The sequence below is a fragment of the Oncorhynchus mykiss genome, chromosome 3 (assembly GCF_057628025.1).
Source record: "Oncorhynchus mykiss isolate SJ-2025 chromosome 3, ASM5762802v1, whole genome shotgun sequence".
NCBI classification, from domain to species: Eukaryota; Metazoa; Chordata; class Actinopteri; order Salmoniformes; family Salmonidae; genus Oncorhynchus; species Oncorhynchus mykiss.
In genome coordinates, this window is record NC_143024.1 from 11447699 (window position 1) to 11470797 (window position 23099).

The 23099-nt window shown below is 42.8% G+C and overlaps 1 protein-coding gene across 1 annotated transcript in view; it reads left to right on the plus strand.

Annotated features, from left to right (window-relative positions):
• Positions 1-13010: 13010 nt before the first annotated feature.
• LOC149984351 (protein naked cuticle homolog 2-like) overlaps positions 13011-23099 on the plus strand; it is a 74429-nt gene continuing 64340 nt past the window's right edge. Inside the window, 3 exon segments of the mRNA XM_090220723.1 lie at positions 13011-13181; positions 13307-13333; positions 13462-13553. Coding sequence (XP_090076849.1) covers positions 13157-13181; positions 13307-13333; positions 13462-13553 — 144 coding nt within the window. The 5' untranslated portion in view covers positions 13011-13156.

A 23099-nucleotide genomic window follows, 5' to 3' on the forward strand; every position in this document is an offset into this window, starting at 1 on the left:
TTTGACTCATGTTGAGTTTGTCAAATACACTGCCCACACGGTAGACATGTGATTTCATCGTGATTGGCTAACAGGTCGTGTTCATTAGTGCACACTGTAGCAAAACGTTTTGCAACGGAAGCGTTATCCCCCAAGTGCTCTAATCTACAATGTGATGTCAAAGATTCTGTTGCAAAATGTTTTTTTTTTTTTGGTGCACTAATGAATATAACCCTCTTGTTTCTGAATGAGCCCAGACCTGCCTTCCTCCTGATGAATACAAGCCCAGATTCCCCCAGGGTGAAATTCCCCTTTAAAGTGTGAAGGGGGAAAATGTGTCTTCTAGAACCCAATGCCCAGTGGTGTTTGACCACTGGGTGGCGGAATATCACAGTTCTCCTCCAACCCTGTAACGAACTTTAATGGCCTTCTGTTTGTAACTGATATCTAACATCTATATACCTTTATTAACATGGGGCCATAGCTCTGCAGAAATTCAACAAGGAGAATTTCAATTAAACCGACTACTGATCATTTGAACACAAACCTTTCTGATTGGTACAGCAGAACATTATCACCTTATGCTGAGTTACAGTAACTTCCTGTTGTACAGCTCACTGATAACTGATCATCACAATACTGTAGTAACTTCCTATTGTACAGCTCACTGATCATAACAATACTGTAGTAACTTCCTGTTGTACAGCTCACTGATCATAACAATACTGTAGTAACTTCCTGTTGCACAGCTCACTGATCATAACAATACTGTAGTAACTTCCTGTTGTACAGCTCACTGATCATAACAATACTGTAGTAACTTCCTGTTGTACAACACACTGATCATAACAATACTGTAGTAACTTCCTGTTGTACAGCTCACTGATCATAACAATACTGTAGTAACTTCCTATTGTACAACTCACTGATCATAACAATACTGTAGTAACCTCCTGTTGTACAGCTCACTGATAACTGATCATAACAATACTGTAGTAACTTCCTGTTGTACAGCTCACTGATCATAACAATACTGTAGTAACTTCCTATTGTACAACTCACTGATCATAACAATACTGTAGTAACCTCCTGTTGTACAGCTCACTGATAACTGATCATAACAATACTGTAGTAACTTCCTGTTGTACAGCTCACTGATCATAACAATACTGTAGTAACTTCCTGTTGTACAGCTCACTGATCATAACTATACTGTAGTAACTTCCTATTGTACAACACACTGATCATAACAATACTGTAGTAACTTCCTGTTGTACAGCTCACTGATCATAACAATACTGTAGTAACTTCCTGTTGTACAGTTCACTGATAACTGATCATAACAATACTGTAGTAACTTCCTGTTGTACAGCTCACTGATCATAACAATACTGTAGTAACTTCCTGTTGTACAGCTCACTGATAACTGATCATAACAATGCTGTAGTTTACTGTATGACCTAAAGACCAGTCTGGATACCTTGTTATCTCTGCTGCTTTCCTAATGGCACTCTACAGGAAATAGGGTATACTGCACTACAGGGAATAGGGTATACTGCACTATATATGGAATAGGGTATACTGTACTATATAGGGAATAGGGTATACTGTACTATAGGGAATATGGTATACTGTACTATATAGGGAATAGGGTATACTGTACTATAGGGAATAGGGTATACTGTACTATATAGGGAATAGGGTATACTGTACTATACAGGGAATAGGGTATACTGTACTATACAGGGAATAGGGTATACTGCACTATATATGGAATAGGGTATACTGTACTATAGGGAATAGGGTATACTGCACTATACAGGGAATAGGGTATACTGTACTATATATGGAATAGGGTATACTGTACTATATAGGGAATAGGGTATACTGTACTATAGGGAATAGGGTATACTGTACTACACAGGGAATAGGGTATACTGCACTATATATGGAATAGGGTATACTGTACTATATAGGGAATAGGGTATACTGTACTATAGGGAATAGGGTATACTGGACTACACAGGGAATAGGGTATACTGCACTATATATGGAATAGGGTATACTGTACTATATAGGGAATAGGGTATACTGTACTATACAGGGAATAGGGTATACTGTACTACACAGGGAATAGGGTATACTGTACTATAGGGAATAGGGTATACTGTACTATATAGGGAATAGGGTATACTGTACTATACAGGGAATAGGATATACTGTACTATATAGGGAATAGGGTATACTGCACTATATAGGGAATAGGATATACTGTACTATACAGGGAATAGGGTATACTGTACTATACAGGGAATATGGTATACTGTACTATATGGGGAATAGGGTATACTGCACTATACAGGGAATAGGGTATACTGTACTATACAGGGAATAGGGTATAATGTACTATACAGGGAATATGGTATACTGTACTATATGGGGAATAGGGTATACTGCACTATACAGGGAATAGGGTATACTGTACTATATAGGGTATACTGCACTATACAGGAAATAGGGTATACTGCACTATATATGGAATAGGGTATACTGTACTATATAGGGAATAGGGTATACTGTACTATACAGGGAATAGGATATACTGTACTATATAGGGTATACTGCACTATACAGGAAATAGGGTATACTGTACTATGTATGGAATAGGGTATACTGTACTATACAGGGAATAGGGTATACTGTACTATATAGGGTATACTGCACTATACAGGAAATAGGGTATACTGTACTATACAGGGAATATGGTATACTGTACTATAGAGAATATGGTATACTGTACTATATAGGGTATAGGGTATACTGTACTATGTAGGGTATAGGGTATACTGTACTATATAGGGAATAGGGTATACTGTACTATATGGGGAATAGGGTATACTGTACTATGTAGGGTATAGGGTATACTGTACTATATAGGGTATAGGGTATACTGTACTATGTAGGGTATAGGGTATACTGTACTATACAGGGAATAGGGTATACTGTACTATATAGGGAATAGGGTATACTGCACAATATAGGGTATAGTGCACTATAGGGTATCATTTGGGGGCACGTATCTCTAACATGGTGTTTCCATGTACAGACTGGTATTTCTACCCATTCTCTGTATGTTGCATGTTTTGCATTCTGTGAATACTGTGCTGGTTTACATGTGAGCTGCAGCCTACAGGCCTCAGACAATGAGCTCTTTGTTTGTCGTTGGGCAACATGCTTCAACTCCACTTCAAAGGTTCATCTGGGGGGATGCGTCCCAAATCGTACCCTATTCCCTACGTAGTGCACTACCAGAGCCTATGGGGGCCTGATCAGAAGTAGTGCACTACATGTCGTTTAGTTTAAAAAGGCCCAACTCTTCTGTTTCTTTCTACCTGTCATATTCCTCAGACACATTAGTGTTGTAATATACTGGTTACAACTGTCTTTAACTCAACACACCGTTCGTAATTACATTCATATACTGTACCTGTTTCACAACGTCAGGCCTCAGTGGAAATGTAACAGAGACTTACACCTGCATCCCATCACCCTTACACTCATCTGATTAACGATTATAAAGTCATCAGAGGTAAAGCTAGGGGGCAGAAGTGTGTGTGTGTGTGTGTGTGTGTGTGTGTGTGTGTGTGTGAGAAAAGGGCCTTCAGACAGTGCAATTATGGTTTTATTTATCACGCCCATTTCTGCCACACACACACACACACACACACGTGTGTGTGGCAGAAACGGGCTTGATAAATGAAACCATAATTGCACTGTCTGAAGGCCCTTTTCTCTCTCCTCTGTAGTCGCTCCAGAAATCAGGCAGCTGCTGAACTGCAATCAAGACGGAGAGAGATTCTAGAGCCTTATTGTTGCACCGTTTCATCACTGTTCTAAAGCGGTTTGAAAACTCCAAACTAAACAATCAAGACGGAGAGAGATTCTAGAGCCTTATTGTTGCACCGTTTCATCACTGTTCTAAAGCGGTTTGAAAACTCCAAACTAAACAATCAAGACGGAGAGAGATTCTAGAGCCTTATTGTTGCACCGTTTCATCACTGTTCTAAAGCGGTTTGAAAACTCCAAACTAAACAATCAAGACGGAGAGAGATTCTAGAGCCTTATTGTTGCACCGTTTCATCACTGTTCTAAAGCGGTTTGAAAACTCCAAACTAAACAATCAAGACGGAGAGAGATTCTAGAGCCTTATTGTTGCACCGTTTCATCACTGTTCTAAAGCGGTTTGAAAACTCCAAACTAAACAATCAAGACGGAGAGAGATTCTAGAGCCTTATTGTTGCACCGTTTCATCACTGTTCTAAAGCGGTTTGAAAACTCCAAACTAAACAATCAAGACGGAGAGAGATTCTAGAGCCTTATTGTTGCACCGTTTCATCACTGTTCTAAAGCGGTTTGAAAACTCCAAACTAAACAATCAAGACGGAGAGAGATTCTAGAGCCTTATTGTTGCACCGTTTCATCACTGTTCTAAAGAGGTTTGAAAACTCCAAACTAAACAATCAAGACGGAGAGAGATTCTAGAGCCTTATTGTTGCACCGTTTCATCACTGTTCTAAAGAGGTTTGAAAACTCCAAACTAAACAATCAAGACGGAGAGAGATTCTAAACTAAACAAACAGCCGTGTGTTTATCCTGTCAACCGTGGATCAGCTACATGGCCGAAAGCAATGGAAAATCAGGACCAGTGCCAATAGTAAATCAGTGTGGGTGGAGACACGTTTACTGCAGGGGAACGGACAGGACGGGTTGATTTGTTGTTTGAGGTTTGTTAAAAACATTCGCTGACAAATCCTTTTTGTTCTGATTGTGAGATGACTACAACATTGGTTTATGCATTACAACAGATTGTTGCTGGAAGCTTCTTCAAAGAAAACAAAGAGTATGTGCGTCAGAAATGGCACACCTATTCCCTATGTAGTGCACTACTTTTGACCAGGGCCTATGCATACTGTAGTGCACTATAGGGAATAGAATGCCATTTGGGATGCACCCATTCATTCATTATCCATTCACAGCTGGTAATAAACTGCCATGGGTTTTGTTTAAGGCTGACATGGCTTTAGGAAGAGGCAGCTCAACCTGTATATCCACCCCGTTACATTGTATTCAGACTTGAAGGGTCGGTTTCCTGGACTCCGACTAAGCCTAGTTCCTGACTAAAAAACATTTAGTTCTGTGGAGATGTTCCCATTGAGTGTGCTTTCTAGTCCAGAAATGGCCTTTTATTAGTCTGCGTCCTGGAAAGTGTCTTAAATGTCCCCTGAAAACTAACTGACCGAACAAACCCTGATAATCATCCACATCCTCTGGAAGAATTCTTAATAAGAATCCCTAAAGCCTGTTTGTGTCCCAAATGGCACCATATTCCCTATGTAATGCACTACTTTTGACCAGGGACCCATAGTGGGCTATGTTATATAGGGTGCCGTTTGGGATGCAGAACACCTTTGTCAGAGAGAGCAGCTAGTGGGTTGGTTCTTGTTTCATCCTCCATTCCTCTCATCTACAGAAGCAGCTTTGACAACGCGCCTGCCTTCTCATCTTAATGAGACAGCGGCTTAGTCCCAAATGGCAGAGCTAATCAAAAAGAATTCACTATAGGGAATAGGGTGCCATTTGGAAAACAGACAAAGGAAATGTATAAAAGATAACAGACACCACTACCTCTGCCTACCACCATTTTCATGATGTCAGGGATTGGTTATAAAACAGTTATCTGCTGTAGTATATAGACGACTGTGGGTGGTTTCACATCCCGTTCATCTCTGTAACACAGAAGTAACATCTCACATAATGGGAGATGAACGTCCAATTATCATCCATTTAAAAAGCCTGTTAGATGAGTGAATTGTGAGTGGGGGATGGTAATATCAGGACAAGAGAGAGGAGAGAAGGAGAGGGGAGCAGAGAGATGAGGACAGGAACGAGGAGAGAGATACCTTGTAACGAGAGGAGACGAGAGAGATACCTTGTAAAGAGAGGAGAGGAGAGAGATACCATCTAAAGAGAGGAGAGGAGAGAGATACCTTCTAAAGAGAAGAGAGGAGAGAGATACCTTCTAAAGAGAGGAGAGGAGAGATACCTTGTGAGGAGAGAAGAGAAGAGAAGAGAAGAGAGGAGAAGAGAAGAGAAGAGAAGAGAAGAGAGGAGAGGAGAGGAGAGGAGAGGAGAGGAGAGGAGAGGAGAGGAGAGGAGAGGAGAGAGATACCTTCTAAAGAGAGGAGAGGAGAGAGATACCTTCTAAAGAGAGGAGAGGAGAGAGATACCTTCTAAAGATAAGAGAGGAGAGATACCTTCTAAAGAGAGGAGAGGAGAGAGATACCTTCTAAGGAGAAGAGAGGAGAGAGATACCTTGTAAGGAGAGGAGAGGAGAGGAGAGGAGAGAGATACCTTCTAAAGAGAGAAGAATAGAGGAGAGAGATACCTTCTAAAGAGAGAAGACGAGAGGAGAGAGATACCTTCTAAAGAGAAGAGAGGAGAAGAGAGAGATACCTTCTAAAGAGAGGAGAGGAGAGAGATACCTTCTAAAGAGAGGAGAGGAGAGAGATAACTTCTAAAGAGAGGAGAGGAGAGACATACCTTCTAAAGAGAGGAGATGAGAGAGATACCTTCTAAAGAGAGGAGAGGAGAGAGATACCTTCAAAAGAGAAGAGAGGAGAGAGATACCTTCTAACGAGCGGAGAGGAGAGAGATACCTGCCGTCCCTGGTTCCAGGCTGCATCACATCCGGCCGTGATTGGGAGTCCCAATAGGGCGGCGCACATTTGGCCCAGCGTCGTCCGGGTTTGGTCGGGGTCGGCCGTCATTGTCAATAAGAATTTGTTCTTGACTGACTTGCCTAGTTAAATAATAGCTAAATAGGTTTCGTTGCGTCTCGTTGCGTCTCGTTGCGTCATTACGTCATCTACCTACGTTAAATAGGTATGTACCTCATCTACCTACGTTATATAGGTATGTACCTCATCTACCTACGTTATATAGGTATGTACCTCATCTACCTACGTTATATAGGTATGTACATCATCTACCTACGTTATATAGGTATGTACCTCATCTACCTACGTTATATAGGTATGTACCTCATCTACCTACGTTATATAGGTATGTACATCATCTACCTACGTTATATATGTATGTACATCATCTACCCACGTTATATAGGTATGCACATCATCTACCTACGTTATATAGGTATGTACCTCATCTACCTACGTTATATAGGTATGCATGTCAGCTTTGACATCTGTTTTGCACATCGGCTTTAAACTAGACATCGGGCCGATACCGATGTTGTCATTTTTAGCAAATATCAACCGATTCCGATATGCTTACCGATATATCGTGCATCTCTGCTATTAACTATGAAGTGCACTACTTTCGTCCAGAACCCTATGGGCCCTGGTCAAAAGTAGTGCTCTATACAGGGAATAGGTGGGCATTAGGGAGAGAGACCATGGTAATTGGGCGCTGTAACAAGGATCAAAGAGAGTTGCCATCAATGAGCTGCTGTGCAAATGTCTGTCAACCCCCAAGAGTGATCTGAGACAGAGCCTCCCTCTGTCAGCCTGTGCGTGTGTGCGCGCGCGCGCGCGTGTGTGTGTGTGCGGAGAATGAGAGAAAGATGTAGAGACAGCAAAGCCTCTCATCCCACCATATCCCAGCAGCCACCACTCCCTGTGTAGCTGGCCAGCTCCCTGTCTGACTACAGTCCCGTTGGTGGGTGTTAGTAGGGTCGTATCTTAATACAGTCGGGGGAAGCCATTGGTTTAACCTTTCATTTTATTTTCATATTTTACAGGTCAAATATTTAAATTCATATCAATTGATATTCCGTTCATATATTTTCATTTGGTTATTTCCCAGACTGCACCTGTGGGCTGCCACTCAGAAGACACAAGAAGGAAACATGATCATCTTTTACACTTGAAGTAATAATAACACCATTGGTGGAAACTTGAGGGGGGGGGGGGGGGGGGGGTCTGCGGTGCACGATCAGGGTTGCAAAATTCCAGTAACGTTCCCAAATTCCTAGAAGTTTTCCAGAAATCTTGGTTGGAGGATTCAGGGTTTCCTGCTTACTAACTGTGATTTCTGAAAAAACAGGGAATTTTGGGAAATAATCTGAATTTTGCAACTCTATGTAGGACGCTGAAGGACTAAGTCCTTATGGGAGATGTGAGTCTGGATGTTGGCTGGTACTGATAGATGCAGAATGGGAGATGTGAGTCTGGATGTTGGCTGGTACTGATAGATGCAGAATGGGAGATGTGAGTCTGCATGTTGGCTGGTACTGATAGATGCAGAATGGGAGATGTGAGTCTGCATGTTGGCTGGTACTGATAGATGCAGAATGGGAGATGTGAGTCTGGATGTTGGCTGGTACTGATAGATGCAGAATGGGAGATGTGAGTGGATGTTGGCTGGTACTGATAGATGCAGAATGGGAGATGTAAGTCTGGATGTTGGCTGGTACTGATAGATGCAGAATGGGAGATGTGAGTCTGGATGTTGGCTGGTACTGATAGATGCAGAATGGGAGATGTGAGTCTGGATGTTGGCTGGTACTGATAGATGCAGAATGGGAGATGTGAGTCTGGATGTTGGCTGGTACTGATAGATGCAGAATGGGAGATGTGAGTCTGGATGATGGCTGGTACTGATAGATGCAGAATGGGAGATGTGAGTCTGGATGTTGGCTGGTACTGATAGATGCAGAATGGGAGATGTGAGTGGATGTTGGCTGGTACTGATAGATGCAGAATGGGAGATGTGAGTCTGGATGTTGGCTGGTACTGATAGATGCAGAATGGGAGATGTGAGTCTGGATGTTGGCTGGTACTGATAGATGCAGAATGGGAGATGTGAGTCTGGATGTTGGCTGGTACTGATAGATGCAGAATGGGAGATGTGAGTCTGGATGTTGGCTGGTACTGATAGATGCAGAATGGGAGATGTGAGTCTGGATGTTGGCTGGTACTGATAGATGCAGAATGGGAGATGTGAGTCTGGATGTTGGCTGGTACTGATAGATGCAGAATGGGAGATGTGAGTCTGGATGTTGGCTGGTACTGATAGATGCAGAATGGGAGATGTGAGTCTGGATGTTGGCTGGTACTGATAGATGCAGAATGGGAGATGTGAGTCTGGATGTTGGCTGGTACTGATAGATGCAGAATGGGAGATGTGAGTCTGGATGTTGGCTGGTACTGATAGATGCAGAATGGGAGATGTAAGTCTGGATGTTGGCTGGTACTGATAGATGCAGAATGGGAGATGTGAGTCTGGATGTTGGCTGGTACTGATAGATGCAGAATGGGAGATGTAAGTCTGGATGTTGGCTGGTACTGATAGATGCAGAATGGGAGATGTGAGTCTGCATGTTGGCTGGTACTGATAGATGCAGAATGGGAGATGTGAGTCTGGATGTTGGCTGGTACTGATAGATGCAGAATGGGAGATGTGAGTCTGGATGTTGGCTGGTACTGATAGATGCAGAATGGGCAGTGCGTCGTAGCGGCTATGTAAACACAGGCAGACTTCAATGGTTGTTGGGAGGTAGTCAGAAGACAAAACAATGTCTTCATGATCAAGCATGCTTCAGAACTGTCAACATGTCCAACCATTAACATGTCATCAGACTGATTAATTGCAGCTAGAACGAAGGCTGTTTTCCATTGTCTTGTGTTCTGATGCCAGCTTTAGATTTTCTTCCGTCTTGGTTTTGTTTTCCTGTACGGTAATTCAGTTTAATTTGTTTGGATTGGAAGTTGAATGTCACTAGGAATTTCTGTTATGCAAGACAGAGCTTGGTTGTTGTTGAGTCTTTCTCTCTCCTCTCTCTGTCTCACCCTCCCTTTCTCTTCTCTCTCTCTCTTTCTTTCTCTCACCCTCCCTCTCTCTCACACTCTCTCTCTACCTCTCTCACCATCCCTCTCTCTCACCTTCCCTCTCTCACCTTCCCTCTCTCTCACCCTCTCTCTCTCTCCCTCTCTCTCACCCTCTCGCTCACATTCTCTCTCTCTCTCTCTCTCCCCCTTCCCTCTCTCTCTCTCTCTCTCTCTCTCCCTCTCTCTCTCTCTCTCTCCCTCTCTCTCTCTCTCTCTCTCCCCATTCCCTCTCTCTCTCTCTCTCTCTCTCTCCCTCTCACCCTCTCGCTCACATTCCCTCCCTCTCTCTCTCTCTCTCTGTCTCTCTCTCTCTCTCTCTCTCCCTTCCCCCTCTCTCTCTCTCTCTCTCTCTCCCCCTTCCCTCTCTCTCTCTCTCTCTCTCTCTCTCTCTCTCTTTCTCTCACTCTATTCAATTCATTTCAGTTTAAGGGTTTTATTGTCATGGGAAACATATGTTTACGTTGCCAAATCAAGTGAAGTAGATAATAAAGAAAAGTGAAATAAACAGTAAAAAAATAAACATTATAAACACAAACGTTTAAAAGGAATAGAGACCTTTCAGATGTCATTCTGGCTATGTACAGTGTTATAACGAAGTGCAATTAGTTAAAGTACAAAAAGGCAAATAAATATGGGTTGTATTTACAATGGTGTTTGTTTTTCACTGGTTGCCCTTTTCTTGTGGCAACAGGTCACAAATCTTGCTGCTGTGATGGCACACTGTGGTCCCTCTCTCTTTTTTCTGTGTGTGTGTGTGTGTGTGTGTGTGTGTGTGTGTGTGTGTGTGTGTGTGTGTGTGACATCCTTTGATTGATAGAAGAAGGATGTGTACTGCATGCTAAACATCTTAACTGTCCAGGTCCTAAATCAACATCGGACAGGTAGGATGGTTGTGGATGTTTGTAAGACACCATCATGTGATTGAAGGACATCATGTCATGTTGAAGTTGACACCTGGAGCAGAAGGTAACATCTAATGTTGGTCATGTGACTAGAGACTTGTTTAACTCCACCAGAATAAACTAACAGCTACGCTTCAAAAGGGACGCGACTGATGCATATTTGAGGCCTATTTTCAGAATGTTACCTTGCTTCTGTTTAGAGAACAATGGGTCTTCTTATAGAAGGTTGGTTGTTGTTTGTATTTGGAGGAAACAAAGACCTTTGTGCATATCCCAGATGGCACCATAGTTCCTATGTAGATCCTGGTCAAAAGTAGTGGTCAGATTCAACTCTGGACCTCGAAGCCAGTTCCCCCGCCTTTTATCATTGCTCCCCTCTAATCAGGAACTGATTTAGACTGGGACACCAGTTGGGTGATTCCCCTCTAATCAGGAACTGATTTAGACTGGGACACCGGTTGGGTGCAATTACCAGTTGGGTGATTCCCCTCTAATCAGGAACTGATTTAGACTGGGACACCGGTTGGGTGCAATTAATGATCTGGTAGAACAGATCACCAGCAGGCTTCCCGAACCTCATAGGGTCAGAGTTGAATACCCTGCTATAGGGAATAGGTAGCCTGGAAACCTGATGGTGAATGTTATTGAATTCTACATCAGGCATGAATGAGCAGTTGGATCAGGAAAGTGTCCTCTCACAACCTCTACAAGCCAAATTATATTTTCACTTCCTCTACCGGTTGTCCATGAGGTTGGTCGTTATTTGCAGGTAGCAATGTGAGACAATATATCCACAGGAAAGTATCTTTCAATCTACTTTTCAAAGGGCTGGTAGTGCGTTCAGATTTCCATCACCTGAAGCAAGCGCACAAGATGAAACTACATGCGCGCAACCCATGTACAGACTACTGCCGAGCTGGTGCACATGTTTACATGGTTCTGCGCATGCTTCAGGTCATATAAATCTGAACGCATCACCGGTGTTTTGGAAAGTTGTTTAATTATACTTTTCTGTGCATATGTTGTATCACATTCCTACTGGCGAAGGACCAACTGCACGGAGTACAGCCGGTAAAGTACGTTAAAATATAATTTAATTCAGCATTCTGGCTTGTAGAGGTTGTGAGAAGACACTTTCCTGATCCAAACGCTCATTGATGCCTGATGTAGAATTCAATGAAATTCAACATCGGCAATTTCCAGGAAAAATAATTCTAGTGTGCTATTGGGGACGTAGACTTTGATAATCAGTGCATGATTTTGACTGAAATAGGTACCGGTACTCAGCTCCGATGTGCCCAAGTCAAGCACTGTTGATAATGCAGATGTTGAGGATAGAGTCTGACACAAAGGCTAACATTACATTCTGACAGACATCATACTCTCTTTTTATATTAGACCCCCAAATGAATAAGGGAAAATTAGTTATCACTATCTTTGTTTTATACTAGCAGGCTTTGATATTGAAACATTAGGAAATTGTCAAGTTACAAGAGCTCACCGATGCTGATTCAACAGTATGGACACAAACATGGCCTAATATCTAAATATACTGTCTTTTGCAGTATTTCGTTTTTTTATGTGTTATTTCTTACATTATTAGGCCAGAATGTGTTTGGTGTTATTACATACAGCCTGGAAGAACTAGTGGATACCAGAGCAGCGGTAACTCACCAGCACTACCAGCATTACGCCTGTTCTACTGTATCTTAGTCTATCTGACATTTCTCACCCGCTATTTATACATTCTTAATTCCGTCCATTTACTTTAGATTTGTGTGTATTGTTGTGAAATTGTTAGATATTACTCTTAGATATTACAGGTCTGTTAGAGCTAGAAACACAAGCATTTCGCTACACCCGCAATAACATCTGCCAAACAGGTGTACATTTTTTTATTTTTTTATTTTTGTTGTAATACTGGAACAAAATCACCAGCAAAAGTAAATACCTGTTTGAAATCAGTCCAACAGGGGACGGTATTTAGCAGACACTTTGAGGATGTACCTACAGCCATGCCTACTACTTAGATTGAGTTGAGCGCCTCCTGCTCTGCGCTACGCTACCGCCAGACGGACACACATTCTTCCATTCAGTCAGTCAGTTGGCTTGTCTGACGCTAAAGTGCAAGTCGACTATAGTCTCCCCTCTCTCGGGATTTGTTTTGAGAGAAAGAGCGTTGTTTCTGTACAGCAAAAGAAAACATGTGTGTATATTGGTAATTTTGAATGCGCTTGGAGAAAGTTAAATTGGACTCTTTTCTTGCAAAAACGCGGACACAATGTGACAATGTTGACCAGCAGACTGGGTTATCCATGACGGATTGGTAAAGAGCTGTTCATTAATCAAGGAAAAAGGGACGTGGAAATGGGGAAACTTCAGTCCAAACATGGTAAGATATATCTCTTATAAACACTTTTACATGAGTATTCCATACTGATTGATCATTGATGAATATTTTGTTCACATTGTAACGAATTTCTCATTTGAATTTCCATATTGTGCTGTGATCTAAAGCGGGCAAACGTAGAGAGAACCCCGAAGGTGAGGATAACCCTCTATCATCCTTTAGAAATAACGCATTAAACCTTGTTTTAAACCTTACATTATCTTATTATTTAGACACAAGTTAATATAATTGATATTCATTATAATTCGCCCCCGATTTGTAGGAGACAGTTTTGTTGTGAACGCTTTCCTCCGAAGAGCGATGGAGGAATGTGAGATATACAGCTCCTCAGATCACAAACTGAACAACATTCAGGTAAGAAACGAAACACTTGTATTTTTAAATGTTTTCCTATGTGCTTTCTTGGATAAAATGATACAAAAGTATTAATAATTATAAGAATGTGGCTAATGATTATAATGATTTGGATACTGAAAATAATGCTAATAATAATAATAATTTGATAATAGTCTATTATAATTAAAATACATGACTCTTTAACACAGGTTGAGAAGTTTGTATATCAGATGGTCAATAGATGGTCTACAGTTGGGATCAGTTGTGATTAGACGTTCCTCTAATGCTGCCCCAGGAGGACAAATCAATTAACTCCTTCATGATTCAGACATCATTTTGGGGACTGGAGCTCCATAAAATGCAATTTATTGAAATGAAAGATTTAATGATCGAAATTAAGATTCGTAGCCAAAATCTCAAGGTTGTTTTCTAGCATTTATTTTGTATGTTTGCAAGTCATGTTTTTCCACTCCTAGAAACGTGTACAGATTTGGTAAAGCCTGGCCTAAGAGCTGGTGACTGAAGGGGAAGGTTTGCCCATACTTCATTTAGACAAGGACACAGACTGGGGTGTGGTGTCAGTCTGTCTGGCAGGTCCAGGTTGTCAGAAGGACAGTGTTGTGTCATACCTGTCCCTCTGCCTGTAGATGAAGTGCTCTCTCTACCACACACCAGCAGAACTAAACTCACTGTGATCTGCAGTCATTAAGTAAACATTCAAAGGCCTTTGCAAAGACATGTTGATGTGCATGAAGTTGCAGATTTTAGTTGTTGTTGTTTCTGTCATATCTGGCACTGGGACAGTGCTGTGGTTATTCCCCTGGCTGGGATGCATGCTGGAGAGGTAACAGACTGGCTGGGATGCATGCTGGGGAGGTAACAAACTGGCTGGGCTGTACGCTGGGGAGGTAACAGACTGGCTGGGCTACACACTGGGGAGGTAACAGACTGGCTAGGCTACACACTGGGGAGGTAACAGACTGGCTGGGCTACACACTGGGGAGGTAACAGACTGGCTGGGCTGTACACTGGGGAGGTAACAGACTGGCTAGGCTACACACTGGGGAGGTAACAGACTGGCTGTGCTACACACTGGGGAGGTAACAGACTGGCTGGGCTACACACTGGGGAGGTAACAGACTGGCTAGGCTACACACTGGGGAGGTAACAGACTGGCTGTGCTACACACTGGGGAGGTAACAGACTGGCTGGGCTACACACTGGGGAGGTAACAGACTGGCTGGGCTGTACACTGGGGAGGTAACAGACTGGCTGGGCTGTACACTGGGGAGGTAACAGACTGGCTGGGCTACACACTGGGGAGGTAACAGACTGGCTGGGCTGTACACTGGGGAGGTAACAGACTGGCTGGGCTGTACACTGGGGAGGTAACAGACTGGCTGGGCTGCACACTGGGGAGGTAACAGACTGGCTGGGCTACACACTGGGGAGGTAACAGACTGGCTGGGCTGTACACTGGGGAGGTAACAGACTGGCTGGGCTACACACTGGGGAGGTAACAGACTGGCTGGGCTGCACACTGGGGAGGTAACAGACTGGCTGGGCTGTACACTGGGGAGGTAACAGACTGGCTGAGCTACACACTGGGGAGGTAACAGCCTGACTGGGCTGTATATATTGAAGAGGTTATAACAGCCTTGCTGGGCTGCATGTTAGACAGGTTATAACAGCCTGACTGGGCTACGTATTGAAGAGGTTATAACAGCCTCGCTGGGCTGCATGTTAGACAGGTTATAACATCCTGGCTGAGCTACATATTGAAGAGGTTATAACAGCCTCGCTGGGCTGCATGCTGGGGAGGCTATAACAGCCTTAAATGGGAAATCTGCAGTTGTTACTTACAGATAAATGAATGATATGCACCCATTGATTATTGAAGATTATAACTTATAAATGCCTCATGAGCTTAGTTCAACTGTCGTACCCCTTCAGAATATAATGGATGGTCAGTCCTTGCATCCATAGCTCTGTCTATGAATTTGAGAGTGGTTAAATTTCTCCAACTCCATCCTTCAGATTTTTAGCAAAACCGTGGCGGGGAGTACACTTTGTTCTAGTTTCAACTGCTGATTGCAGCTTTAAGCCCTCCGGGGAACTTTGTCTGTGTCTTATTCTCAATGCCTTCTATTATAGTCAGCCTAGCTCCCAGCGGGCAGCCTCCTCTCTCTCTCTCTCCATGGCATAATATTACATCACTTCAATTAGCATGTCATGTTGAGGGGTGCGACGGGGCAAAGAGCCTTCATACCAGGGCTCAAGTCAAAAGTAGTGCACTCTATAGGGAATAGGGCCCCGGTCAAAAGTAGTGCACTATATAGGGAATGTGGCTCTGGTCTAAAGTAGTGCACTCTATAGGGAATGGGGCCCCGGTCAAAAGTAGTGCACTCTATAGGGAATAGGGCCCTGGTCAAAAGTAGTGCACTATATAGGGAATGTGGCTCTGGTCTAAAGTAGTGCACTCTATAGGGAATGGGGCTCCGGTCAAAAGTAGTGCACTCTATAGGGAATAGGGCCCCGGTCAAAAGTAGTGCACTATATAGGGAATGTGGCTCTGGTCTAAAGTAGTGCACTCTATAGGGAATGGGGCTCCGGTCAAAAGTAGTGCACTCTATAGGGAATAGGGCTCTGGTCTAAAGTAGTGCACTATATAGGGAATGTGGCTCTGGTCTAAAGTAGTGCACTCTATAGGGAATGTGGCTCTGGTCTAAAGTAGTGCACTCTATAGGGAATAGGGCCCCGGTCTAAAGTAGTGCACTCTATAGGGAATAGGGCCCCGGTCAAAAGTAGTGCACTACATAGGGAATGGGGCTCTGGTCTAAAGTAGTGCACTCTATAGGGAATGGGGCTCTGGTCTAAAGTAGTGCACTATATAGGGAATGGGGCTCTTGTCAAAAGTAGTGCACTCTATAGGGAATGGGGCTCTGGTCTAAAGTAGTGCACTATATAGGGAATGTGGCTCTGGTCTAAAGTAGTGCACTATATAGGGAATGGGGCTCTGGTCTAAAGTAGTGCACTATATAGGGAATGGGGCTCTGGTCTAAAGTAGTGCACTATATAGGGAATGGGGCTCTGGTCTAAAGTAGTGCACTATATAGGGAATGGGGCTCTGGTCTAAAGTAGTGCACTATATAGGGAATGGGGCTCTGGTCTAAAGTAGTGCACTCTATAGGGAATAGTATGCCATTTGGAACGGAACCATTCAGACAGGAGTTATGAGCAGTTGGTTCAGTCAGAGGTAGTGACGTGGGTCCCGTTAAGGTGGGTGGTTGTACGGCTGTCATGTCTGTAATACTGCAGGAGTTATGGATCAGAGGGTTATTACCGCCCACTCAGGGCAAATTAAAAGACAACTTTCCTCCACTTCACAGGAATTTTTGCTCACACTCCCCCCTAAGGGTGAAAACCACCACAGACAGACAGACGCAGACAAACACACACGCACGCACACACACACTACTGATTCAAAGGGGTTGGATTAAATGTGGAAGACACATTTCGGTTGAATGAATTCAGCTGTGCAACTGAGTAGATATCCACTTTACCCTCCCTTTCCTCATATCCCATACACACATAACATGCACACACATGCATACTGACGCCACACACACACATTCACACACAGTACTGATACTCCCTGTATATAGCCATGTTATTTTCTATTTCCTGTATATAGATAGCCATGTTATTTTCTACTTCCTGTATATAGATAGCCATGTTATTTTCTACTTCCTGTATATAGATAGCCATGTTATTTTCTACTTCCTGTATATAGATAGCCATGTTATTTTCTACTTTCTGTATATAGATAGCCATGTTATTTTCTACTTCCTGTATATAGATAGCCATGTTATTTTCTACTTACTGTATATAGATAGCCATGTTATTTTCTACTTCCTGTATGTAGATAGCCATGTTATTTTCTACTTCCTGTATGTAGATAGCCATGTTATTTTCTACTCCCTGTATATAGATAGCCATGTTATTTTCTACTCCCTGTATATAGATAGCCATGTTATTTTCTACTTCCTGTATATAGATAGCCATGTTATTTTCTACTTCCTGTATATAGATAGCCATGTTATTTTCGACTTCCTGTATATAGATAGCCATGTTATTTTCTACTCCCTGTATATAGATAGCCATGTTATTTTCTACTTCCTGTATATAGATAGCCATGTTATTTTCTACTTCCTGTATATAGATAGCCATGTTATTTTCTACTTCCTGTATGTAGATAGCCATGTTATTTTACTTGTTATTTTTATTTGTTATTCACTGTCACAATATTTGATTTTATCTTTAACTCTGCATTGTTGGAAAAGAGTACAGATCTGTCGTTCTGCCCCTGAACGAGACAGGTAACACACTGTTCCTAGGCCATCATTGAAAATAAGAATTTGTTCTTAACTGACTTGCCTAGTTAAATAAAGGTAAAATAAAAAATAAACAAATAAAGTAGGCATTTCACTGTTAGTCTACCCCTGTTGTCTACCAAAGATATGATATGAGTGGGACCATCCCACCTCCTAAAGCCTAAGAACATCCCAGCATAAGCTGTTTGGCGGTGTGTGTGTGTCGGTGTGTGTGTGTGTGTGTGTGTGAGAGTGTGAGTGTGTCTGTGTCTGTGGTCTGTCTGTGTGTGAGAGTGAGTCTGTGTCTGTGTGTGTTGGGATGTCAGTGTAAGTATGTGTGAGTGTGTTGGTAAAGTCCAGTGTGTGTGTGTGTGTGTGTGTTGGGGTGTCAGTGTAAGTATGTGTGAGTGTGTTGGTAAAGTCCAGTGTGTGTGTGTGTATTGGGGTGTCAGTGTCAGTATGTGTGTGTGTGTTGGTAAAGTCCAGTGTGTGTGAGTGTGTTGGGGTGTCAGTGTCAGTATGTGTGTGTGTGTTGGTAAAGTCCAGTGTGTGTGTGTGTGTGTTGGGGTGTCAGTGTCAGTATGTGTGTGTGTGTGTGTGTGTGTTGGGGTGTCAGTGTAAGTATGTGTGAGTGTGTTGGTAAAGTCCAGTGTGTGTGTGTGTGTGTTGGGGTGGCAGTGTCAGAATGTGTGTGTGTGTTGGTAAAGTCCAGTATGTGTGAGTGTGTTGGTAAAGTCCAGTGTGTGTGTTGGGGTGTCAGTGTCAGTATGTGTGAGTGTGTTGGTAAAGTCCAGTGTGTGTGTGTGTGTGTGTTGGGGTGTCAGTGTCAGTATGTGTGTGTGTGTTGGTAAAGTCCAGTATGTGTGTGTGTGTTGGTAAAGTCCAGTGTGTGTGTGTGTTGGTAAAGTCCAGTGTGTGTGTGTGTGTTGGTAAAGTCCAGTATGTGTGTGTGTGTTGGTAAAGTCCAGTGTGTGTGTGTGTGTTGGTAAAGTCCAGTATGTGTGTGTGTGTTGGTAATGTCCAGTGTGTGTGTGTGTTGGTAAAGTCCAGTGTGTGTGTGTGTGTTGGTAAAGTCCAGTGTGTGTGTGTGTGTTGGTAAAGTCCAGTGTGTGTGTGTGTGTGTGTGTGTTGGTAAAGTCCAGTGTGTGTGTGTGTGTGTTGGTAAAGTCCAGTGTGTGTGTGTGTGTGTGTTGGTAAAGTCTAGTGTGTGTGTGTGTGTGTTGGTAAAGTCCAGTGTGTGTGTGTGTTGGTAAAGTCCAGTGTGTGTGTGTGTGTGTTGGTAAAGTCCAGTGTGTGTGCATGTAGTCAGTACAAGAGAGGGACCTAAAAATGGGTCAATACAGGTAGTCCTGGTGGTCATTTCATTAGCTCTTTAGCGGTCTTGTTTAAAAGTCTTATGGCTCGGGGGTAGAAGCTGTTCAGGATCCTGTTGGTACCGCTTGCCGTGCGGTAGCAGAGAGAACAGTCTGTGGCTCGGGGGTAGAAGCTGTTCAGGATCCTGTTGGTTCCAGTCTTGGTGTGTTGGTACCGCTTGCCGTGCGGTAGCAGAGAGAACAGTCTGTGGCTCGGGTGGCTGGAGTCTTTGACAATTTTCTGGGGCCTACCCCATGTAGCACCTTGCGGTTGAATGCCAAGCAGTTGCCATACCAAGTGGTGATACAGCCAGTCAAGATGCTCTCGATGGTGCAACTGTAGAACTATTTGAGGATCTGAGGGCCAATGCCAAATCTTTTCAGCCTCCTGAGGGGGAAGAGGCGTTGTCGTGCCCTCTTCACGACTGTGTGAGTGTGTTTGGACCATGATATGTCCTTAGTGATGTGGACACCGAGGAACTTGAAGCTCTCGACTCGCTCCACTACAGCCCTGTTGATGTTAATGGAGGCGTGCTCGTGCCTCCGTTTCCTGTAGTCCACAATGAGCTCCTTTGACTTTCTGACATTGAGAGAGAGGTTGTTGTCCTGGCACCACACTACTGTAAGGTTTCTGACCTTTTAATCTCATCTAGCCAAGACTTGTTTTTCCTGTTGACTTTGAATTTGCTCTGTGTAGGGAGTGGATGAATTGTGTGGATACAGAGGGATTAAATGCCATTTGGTTACTGCGTAGGTATTGCGTAGTACGGCATAGCTTGGTTAGTCTGGACGTAGATCCACAGATCTCACACCTGCATTTCAATGCTGCACTAAATTGTTTAATTTCTCAACGTTGCTTTTTTTAAAGGGGATAGAGGGCCATCTTCCAATGTCTTTTTGGTTGATATTTTTTGGTTGAGCCCCAACTGTCTTGAGTTACTTTATTCATAAATCTAATTTAATCTGATCAGGGCCTCAAATTCAAATGGGTTTCATAGGTCGGTGCTGTGCCTGTCACCTCATATACTGCACCACTGTTCCATAGAACAAGGAAGTAACTAACTAACTTCCTGTTTACATTAATGACAGCATTAGACAGGAGTAGTACTCCGCATCCCCTTTGAAATGTATATTTGCTGAAATAAGAATATGATCTCACCTGGGGTTCCCCTTTATATGGTGTTATTGTACTTCAAATATCCAACCTTTCTCTAGGCTGTAGGATTAATACCCAACCTTTCTCTAGACTGTAGGATTAATACCCAACCTTTCTCTAGACTGTAGGATTAATACCCAACCTTTCTCTAGGCTGTAGGATTAATACCCAACCTTTATCTAGACTGTAGGATTAATACCCAACCTTTCTCTAGACTGTAGGATTAATACCCAACCTTTCTCTAGACTGTAGGATTAATACCCAACCTTTCTCTAGACTCTGTAGGATTAATACCCAACCTTTCTCTAGGCTGTAGGATTAATACCCAACCTTTCTCTAGGCTGTAGGATTAATACCCAACCTTTCTCTAGACTCTGTAGGATTAATACCCAACCTTTCACTAGACTCTGTAGTATTAATACCCAACCTTTCTCTAGACTCTGTATGATTAATACCCAACCTTTCACTAGACTCTGTAATATTAATACCCAACCTTTCACTAGACTCTGTAGTATTAATACCCAACCTTTCACTAGACTCTAGGATTAATACCCAACCTTTCACTAGACTGTAGGATTAATACCCAACCTTTCACTAGACTCTAGGATTAATACCCAACCTTTCACTAGACTGTAGGATTAATACCCAACCTTTCACTAGACTGTAGGATTAATACCCAACCTTTCACTAGACTGTAGTATTAATACCCAACCTTTCACTAGACTGTAGGATTAATACCCAACCTTTCACTAGACTCTGTAGGATTAATACCCAACCTTTCACTAGACTCTGTAGTATTAATACCCAATCTTTCACTAGACTCTAGGATTAATACCCAACCTTTCACTAGACTCTATGGGATTAATACCCAACCTTTCACTAGACTCTATGGGATTAATACCCAACCTTTCACTAGACTCTATGGGATTAATACCCAACCTTTCACTAGACTATATAGGATTAATACCCAACCTTTCACTAGACTCTATGGGATTAATACCCAACCTTTCACTAGACTGTAGGATTAATACCCAACCTTTCACTAGACTCTATGGGATTAATACCCAACCTTTCTCTAGACTGTAGGATTAATACCCAACCTTTCAATAGACTCTATGGGATTAATACCCAACCTTTCTCTAGACTGTAGGATTAATACCCAACCTTTCTCTAGACTCTGTAGGATTAATACCCAACCTTTCACTAGACTGTAGTATTAATACCCAACCTTTCACTAGACTCTGTAGGATTAATACCCAACCTTTCTCTAGACTCTATAGGATTAATACCCAACCTTTCACTAGACTGTAGGATTAATACCCAACCTTTCACTAGACTGTATGATTAATACCCAACCTTTCACTAGACTGTAGGATTAATACCCAACCTTTCACTAGACTGTAGGATTAATACCCAACCTTTCACTAGACTGTAGGATTAATACCCAACCTTTCACTAGACTGTAGGATTAATACCCAACCTTTCTCTAGACTGTAGAATTAATATCCAACCTTTCACTAGACTGTAGGATTAATACCCAACCTTTCACTAGACTCTGTAGGATTAATACCCAACCTTTCTCTAGACTCTGTATGATTAATACCCAACCTTTCACTAGACTCTGTAGGATTAATACCCAACCTTTCACTAGACTCTGTAGGATTAATACCCAACCTTTCACTAGACTCTGTAGTATTAATACCCAACCTTTCACTAGACTGTAGGATTAATACCCAACCTTTCATTAGACTCTGTAGTATTAATACCCAACCTTTCTCTAGACTCTGTAGGTTTAATACCTAACCTTTCACTAGACTCTGTAGGATGTGTTGGTAGAGTACAGGGAAAATAATCACATTGGAAGGCTGGAGCCCACACACTGTTTACATTAGTTACCAATGACTCCTCTCACATTTTTGGGTGATGCTGTGTGGTTTTTTATTTATTTGTAAGTAGTGACAAAACAACAAAATAGAATCAGAGGTCTTGAAGGTTGGGCAACATTCCTTCCTGCTCCCTCTCCCCTCAGACCCCCTCTCCCTCCATCCCCCAGGAGAGAGGGAGTCGAGGAATTGAGAAAGAGTGGGAATAGAGGGATTGAGAAAAAGAGGGAGTAGAGGAATTGAGAAAGAGAGGGAGTAGAGGAATTGAGAAAGAGAGGGAATAGAGGGATTGAGAAAGAGAGGGAGTAGAGGGATTGAGAAAGAGAGGGAATAGAGGGATTGAGAAAGAGAGGGAGTAGAGGGATTGAGAAAGAGAGGGAATAGAGGGATTGAGAAAGAGAGGGAATAGAGGGATTGAGAAAGAGAGGGAGTAGAGGGATTGAGAAAGAGAGGGAATAGAGGGATTGAGAAAGAGAGGGAGTAGAGGAATTGAGAAAGAGAGGGAGTAGAGGGCTTGAGAAAGAGAGGGAGTAGAGGGCTTGAGAAAGAGAGGGAGTAGAGGGCTTGAGAAAGAGAGGGAGTAGAGGGATTGAGAAAGAGAGGGAGTAGAGGGATTGAGAAAGAGAGGGTAGGGGGGTGAGGGCTCCCTGGCTCCAGTGATATCAGAACCCTTTTATAACTCTGCTCAACTCTTTGAAGTTGAGGCCAGACAGCTAAGGAATCCCCCCCTCCCGCCCTAACCTCCTAGCCTCTCTGACAATGGGGAGGGGAAGGGGAGAGCCAAACAACAAGCATTTGGC